The sequence below is a fragment of the Kryptolebias marmoratus genome, linkage group LG3 (genome assembly GCF_001649575.2).
Source record: "Kryptolebias marmoratus isolate JLee-2015 linkage group LG3, ASM164957v2, whole genome shotgun sequence".
In the NCBI taxonomy this organism is placed as follows: domain Eukaryota; kingdom Metazoa; phylum Chordata; class Actinopteri; order Cyprinodontiformes; family Rivulidae; genus Kryptolebias; species Kryptolebias marmoratus.
The window spans coordinates 28,301,410-28,308,640 of record NC_051432.1 but is presented as its reverse complement, the minus strand read 5'-3'; the positions used below and the strand labels follow the sequence as shown (position 1 = coordinate 28,308,640).

The following is a 7,231-nucleotide window of genomic DNA, read 5'->3' as shown; positions in this document are numbered from 1 at the left end:
CTGACCTTCGGCTCTGTTGATGTGTGGACGGAACCAGAACTTTGACATGTCCATGACAAACTTCATTGAAGGCATGCTGCCACTGAAGCTGGCCTGGAAACCTGGAGATCTTGGTTTTGAAGGGGACAGAGGGATGTTCAGGATCGGGTCTGGTTCCGGACCGTGCAGGTCCAACTCCGGCTCTCCGTTGATGAGCAGTAGAGGAATATCTGTTTGAGAGCAGGAGAGAGAAGCAGGACTGCTCCATGTTCCTTTGCTGTGGAGTTCATGAAGATGTCCGTGTTTGGTCAGGGACGGCCGGGTTCTGGATCCATCAGAGACGGAACCGGGCGTGGGCGGAGACGTGGACTCTGAAGAGTCTGGATCTTCTCCGGTCAGGGACAGGTTGCTGCTCAGAGATAAACAGATAAATCCTGTCAGTTCAGAGCTGGACTCGCCGTTAGTCACCAGATCTTTTTTATTTTTGGTTTCTTTTAGAGCGATTTCTGAAGAACAGCCAACGTGACCTTTGTAATCATCTACAAAACGCTGACATTTTGATCTACGAACTGTTAGAGATGGAACCAGAAGAAACAGTAATTAGCTCGTTATGGTCACCACAGTAACCACAGACCTCTGTGACGGCAACATTTAGGACAGACGGACTGAAAAGTAAGCCTCAAACTGTCACTGTTCAAAAACTATGAGTCAGATCCTCAAGATGTTTGGACTGTGAGCAGCAGAAGACTGATGGAGCCACATTTTAATATTTCTAGGGTTTCATGTAGGAGATTTGACAAGGAAACACCGGGCACTTCCTGTTTCCAAGACATTTTGAGCTAAAACATCAGAGAGGACATGGAGGGAGCTGGAGGAGGACTCGCTGTGAGGGACCAGCCAGAAGAAGAAGTCCAGCTCTCTGGATGCGGAGCCTCAAACTAGGCTGGATTTTCTTAGCTGCTTGGTCTCAGTTTTTCTGAGTTTTGTTAACGTTCTGCGACGCAGCGTCACCCCAGACTTCCTGACTGAGACGGTGTTGTACCTGCCCAGGATGTAGCTGGTGTCCGAGCACGTGGACGTGGACAGCAGCGAGGCGGCGCTGTTCCTGTTGGAGCTGTAAAAGTCCAGTTTGAGCGTGGGACTCCTCCTGGGGGCGCTGCCGCCCGGCAGCAGGGGCAGCGAGGACGGGCCGGAGAACACCACCCCGCCTCGGGGGCTGCAGCTCAGGACCGGGATGGGTCTGCTGGGCGACGAGCTGGACGGACATCCTTTGGGAACCAGGACGCAGCGAGGAACGTCATCTGAGGCGTCATGGAACAAAGAACCTGCGGCAGAAAGGGGAACAGGATCTGTTCTGTTGAGGAACGTTAATCTGAAGAGAACCTCTGACCGACCCGTGTTTCTTATCACAACACTGACCTTCAAAACATTCCCTTAAAGTTTAAAACTACATTTTATTTTAAATCTCCTACTTTCAACCCTTGATTTATTTACTTTGTTCCACTGAGAATAAAAGGAGATCAGTAAATCGTTGCATTCTGTTTTTATTTATAGTTTATAAAACCGTTTCAGAGTTTAGATTAAAACATTTTATTTTAGTGAAATCCTGAAAATAAAGTTCTTGTTTTGAACGACTCTCAGCTACTACCACACCAAAACTTCCTGAGCTGTGCAGAAGGTTGATTAGCTGCAGCAGCCATCTTGGATCTGATTGACTCCAGATGATTAGTAACAGAAATATTTTACTAACAGACAGACGTGCCTTTCTCTTTAATAAAGAGTGTTTTTCTTTCGGACCTGCAGCCGATGGGATGGAGTTAAAAACCGTTTCTGTTTCTCCTCCTTATGCAACCCGAGTTCCCCTGAAAACAGAGAAGTTCATATTTCTCCTGCAGGAACACGCAGCGCAGATCACCTTTTCCAAACTAATTGCTTTCCGAGGCGTTTTCCTTCTGTTGCAAGGACAGAAGTCTCAGCTTGTTCCTGAACAAACTCGGGGCTTTGTGAGAAAACGCAGCCGGAGGCTCGGCGTTTGAGTCAGACGGGAGGATTTCAGGAAGAATGAGTAACTTTCTTCAACATCAAACATTTAGAAACAGGAAACGGGTCTTCATCAGAACCTGAGATTCTCTTGTTTTCGCCACAAAAGAAACTAACTTTTAAATGGTTCCAATTCTCATAAATACTCTTGGATTTCCTGTCGACTCAGCTTCACCGGTTTCACAGAGAGGCGAACAAACATCTTTTCACCTGAAGGCAGGAAGTGATGTTCTGATGCTCGGTGCTTCCTTGCCTTCTGTACAGACTGGTGCCGGCGGTTCTGCCGTTCTGTCTCAGTACGCGGCTTCGGGCCGACAGGGTGCGGTTTCAGTCGGGCAGAAGTGGTGCAACAACTGCACGATTAAAAATATTCACTCCATCACAAAGGGTGTGGGCTTTTATAAAAAGCTGCAGGCTTTTCGGCTGTGGGTTCACTTTGTTCTGCTGCATTTTTACTTTGAACATTAAAACCAAAAAGAACCAATAAAAACTGAATCTACAGCTAATCCCACGAGGAACAATTATTTAGAAACATTAATCATCAATATAAAGAGAAATTCTTTTTATTTTTGAGTAGCTTTAAACCTTTTTTATTTCCTCACGGAAACTTTCTTCCTTACATTTGTCCTCAAACATTTTTCTTCTTAAATCATAACAGCTGCGACTTTAAAAACATTTAGTTAACTTGAAGTTTAAAGTTTAAAACTTTGGCTTTTCTGAAAGTGGCTTCCTTTTAGGCTGTTTGTTTGTTTATAAACTACATTTAATTGTTTTATTTATATTTACTCACAGTTCCAAACAATAAGTTTTATATGTGGTATAAAAAAAGGCTGATTTAAAACATATTTAACTTAACTTGAGGTAAATGTGGTTTAATCTGTGATTGCTCTGAAAGAAAAATGGTTTTCTAAGAATAAATTACAAGTTTAAATTTAATTTATTAGAAATAAACCATCTTTCTGAATTTATTCTCTGTTATTTAGTTTAAATAGTTTTCTATCACTGACCAAAATGTTAAATATAAACTTTAGTGGGCCGAGCTCAGCCTGTGTTATATATTTAAACATTTATTCTGTAACCATGACAACTCGATCCTTCCTGTTTGTGATCTCCTCAGTGATTTATTCCTTTTATTAACCTAACAACATATAACATTTTTATTTTCAGTTCAACAGTTCAGAAAGGGTCCAACGAGTCATTCTGTCTGTTTTAAATTAACTCTTTACCTGCCGGGGGGCTTCTGCAGGTCGGGCTCTTGGTGACCGGGACCGGCTCAAACGTGGGATCCAGTTCTATCATCAGCTGGTTCAGGTTTTCCAGGGTCATGTCCAGATCGGGGTCCTCGAGGTGACAGCTGGGCTGCGGGGGGACCGAGTCCTGGACCGAGTCCAGGCAGACGGTCTGGCCCACTCTCAGGACGTGGCTGGAGATCACGTGGGACATGCCTCCGGCTGTAGGCATCATGTTAGGGAGGTGGACTCTTCAGAAAACAAAGAACAGAGATCAGATCCGCCGCTCTTTGTCCCGTTCTCCTCCTGAGCTTTGATTGGTGGAAAGTTAGTGACATGGTGGATAAAAGACAGAGCAGACGGTTGTCCTTCGTCCCAGACCCTGATCTGAGTTTAAATTTAGATCTAATGTCGGTAAAGAAACCAGAAGCTGCTTCTGTCGACTGAGAGGAACAACAAAAACAAACGTCACCTGAGTGTCTTATTTAAAGAAGTCTTTGTGTTTTTATCTGGTTCTGACGGTTTTTAAAACGCTTCTCTTTAACTGAAGCCTTTCTGGAGAAATGATGAAATGTGTCACTGACCCAACACCAGCTTTCCTTTAAAAGTTACTTTTATTTTTTCCAGGCTTGTGTGCTTTTCTGTCCTAAATGTGAAGCAAACACCTGAAAATAAAACCCAACAAACTGCAGCGAGAATCAAGTTTTCCGCCGTGTTTCCAGAAATGGAAACATTTTGTGGCTCTGAACCTTCAGTCAGGTCAGTTTTCTTACAGCTGCCTGATATCAGCAGGTCCAGAGGCTGAGCAACACCAGGGAGGGTCGGCGGGCGTCACGTCACACAGGGAGGGGCGCCTCTAAGTCACGCCTGTTGCCATGGTTACAGCCGTGTTTCCCCTGCAGCAGCACAAACTTCACAGGGCGTGAAACTCTTTACAAATCTGATCCGAGCGCCACAGCTGCACACATGAAGTATAAATATAAAATAACTAAATATTTACAGCTGAATTGTGTGGTTCCGGCTGCGGAGGAGCTCCTTCTCGTCCTCTAATGTTAAACTTCACAGGAATTCGTTGTTTAAAAGTTTCTGACGTTTCAGTTTTTTATCGTCTCGTTTTTCAGACCGGTCCAAACTTTCACCCACAGCTTCAGTTTCACCGAACACGAAGAAACTAGAATAAAAAGTCGACTCACCTTAGATTCCTGAGCTCAGGTTTGTCTTCTTCCTCCTCTTCTTCAGGTGTCTCCTCTCCTGTTGCAGCTTTTATTAATCTGATCCCAGCCCAGCTTCCTGTCAGCCAATCAGCAGCCAGGATCCAAACCCTGCCTCCCCTGATGATTATAATTATTTCCCATTAACGGCCTTTAATGTGTGGCTGGAGGCGACATTTACCTGCAGAACAATAAAACCAGGAGTTTCTGTAAAACTAACGAGTCGACCAAAAACAAAGCTTTAACTTGTTTCTGAGCAGCTGAGAAAAATAAACATTTAAATGTTTGTTTTAAGATGGAAGCAAACACAGCGGTTTAACCTCAGAGACAAAAGTTTCAACATTTGGAGAAAAATGAATAAATTCCTTTAAACAAAACTAATACAACTAAACTACAGAGTCAGAGCTGAGAGCCGAATGACAGCCGAAGAGGCTGAACATTCGCTAAAAGTAGCAAACAGTTAATAATATCAAGCTAATAATAGCTAATAATATCAAGACTAGCTAAGCTGAAAGTATCAAATGTTGGCTAGAAGCTAAAAGAAGACAAACACAAGCTAAAAGTTCAAAATAAAAAAGGCTAACTAAAAGTTTGAAGAAGACAAAACCTAACTAAAAGCATTGAAATGCTAGCTTTAAAATAAAAATTAGCAAAATTATATCTGAAAGTATCAAAAGCTAACTATAGGTTAAAAGTAAAAGAAGCTAACTATAAGCTAAAAGTATTAAAGGCTTGCTAAAAGCAGCAAAAACCTAGCTAAAACTACCAACATGCTAGCTAAAAGTTCAAAATTAAAAAGGCTAACTAAAAGCTAAAAGAAGCAAAAACCTAGCTCACAGTATTAAAAGGCTAGCTATAGTTTAAAAGTAAAAAAAGCTAACTGAAAGCTAAAAGTATCAAAGGCTTGCTAAAAGCAGCAAAAACCTAGCTAAAACTACCAACATGCTAGATAAAAGAATAAAAAACGTAGCTAAAACTATCAATAGGCTAGCTAAAAGCTAAACGTAGTAAAACGTTTGCTAAAATCACCAAAGGTCGAGCTGAAGGTTTTGAAGAACAGCTAACTGAAAGCAGAACGGTGGATAAAAGCTAACAGTAGAACAAAATGAAGGAACGTTTGCAGTCAGGTTTCATAGAGAACCATCTCTTTGAAGGAACTAAACAGATCTCGATGTATTTCTATGGGGAAAATGTTTGTAAATAAAGGTAAATATTTTGAAGTATAAACCCAAACCCCCAGCAGCCGTCCGCTGGATGAGCCGACCGTTCTGAGATATGAACGGCTAAAACGGAACAAACGCTGCACAAGGAGTTAGATTGTACGAAAAAAAGCACAAAAAGGAAATAAATTACGGAACAGAGTAAATGTTGCCTCAACGTTCACAGAAAAAATGAAAGAAAAACATCTGAAATACACAGAAAAACTGTTTTAACTCACACAACAGACCGTCTGCCGTCTCCATTAGTCACCCAGTCCAACGTTAGCACAAACTGCTAACAAGTGCTAGCATTAGCCCTCATTAGCATTAGCCTTCATTAGCATTAGCCCTCATTAGCATAATTCGTCATTAACCATCATTAGCATTAGCTGTTATTACCATTAGTTGTCATTAGCACTAGCTTTTATTAGTATTAGCAGTTATTAGAATTAACCATCATTAGCACTAGCTGTTGTTAGCATTAGCCGTTATTAGCATTAGCAGTAACTTCCTGATTTCTACTTGTATGTCCCTGTATGTAATCAATGTGAATCTTCATTTGTACCTTATATTCATTTTTATTACATATTTTTACTATATTTTAGTTTTAGATTAATAAAAAATAATCTAGTTTGCTCTTGTTTATCTGATCATTCTTGTCACCATGTTTGCTCAAACCAAGACCACTTCATTGTTACATACAACATATTTAGATAATCTTATTCTTTAATCTAATTTCCTTAAGAAATGCAGCTTTTTCTTTGTTTTGTTGAAGTTTGACATTTGTAGATTTATTCAGGAAAACATTGAGTTGATCTCAAACATCGACAGTTAATCTTTAAATTCTGGGTTTGTTTTAGTTGCCAAAAACAAAGCAAACAGCTAAAAAAGCCTCATGAACCCTTATATTTAAATAACTAATATTTCCAGTGTCTGTAAAAACTTTGAGTTGATTCTCTTCGCTGTGAAATCTGCTCCTTTCAGTCTGTGAAACTAAAATTTAACACCTCAGATTTCATCACCTTGCCCGAACGTCACCAGGTAAATGTTTGTCTGGATGTTTATAAAATGTTCTGATGTGTCTGAGTTCAAACGGTGATGACATCTAAGTGTCTATAAAAGGGGGCGGAGACTCTGACACACCTGAGAGCAGCTGAGGTGACTCAGGTGTTCAGCCAGATTATCCTTCGCCGCCATAAAAAGCGATGGAGTAACTTCCTGTGTCCGTCAGTTTGTTTATATTAGAGCCAAATCACAAGAAAAGTCATTTTAGGTAATATCTACAAAAACAGACGAGTCCAAATTATAAATTCAGTTCAGATCCAGTTCCAGTGAATCCAGTTCCTATTATAAAACAAAACAACCACTGGAACTGGAAACGACTATTAGTAAAAGGTATCGATCTAAGGAAACCAGAAGGAAAGACTCCCTTTTAACAGGAACCAGAACCAGAACCAGAACCGGGCCATCTGCCTCGGCAGGCTGGAGTTTGAGAGGACAGGAAAGAGACGCAGACAAAGCAGAAGGATTGGTTTCTATGGTCCAGGTGTGGTTCCTATGGGAAGAAAAACAC

The 7,231-nt window shown here is 41.2% G+C and overlaps 1 protein-coding gene across 4 annotated transcripts in view; it reads right to left on the bottom strand.

Moving 5' to 3' along the window:
* LOC108229599 (tensin-4) overlaps positions 1–7,231 on the bottom strand; it is a 25,671-nt gene that overhangs the window by 16,624 nt on the left and 1,816 nt on the right. For 3 of the 4 annotated variants that reach the window (XR_005232979.1, XR_005232980.1, XM_037974834.1), the window contains exons 3-6: positions 4,442–4,640; positions 3,246–3,499; positions 1,022–1,304; positions 6–388 (exon numbers count right to left, since the gene is read on the bottom strand). Coding sequence is in view for 2 of the 4 variants with exons in the window: in XM_037974834.1 (XP_037830762.1) it covers positions 6–388; positions 1,022–1,304; positions 3,246–3,483 (904 nt within the window). In the remaining 2 variants the exon portion in view is untranslated. Of the gene's footprint in view, positions 1–5; positions 389–1,021; positions 1,305–3,245; positions 3,500–4,441; positions 4,641–5,897; positions 6,003–7,231 lie in introns of those variants that run through there. The other variant, XM_037974835.1, reaches the window with a different exon arrangement.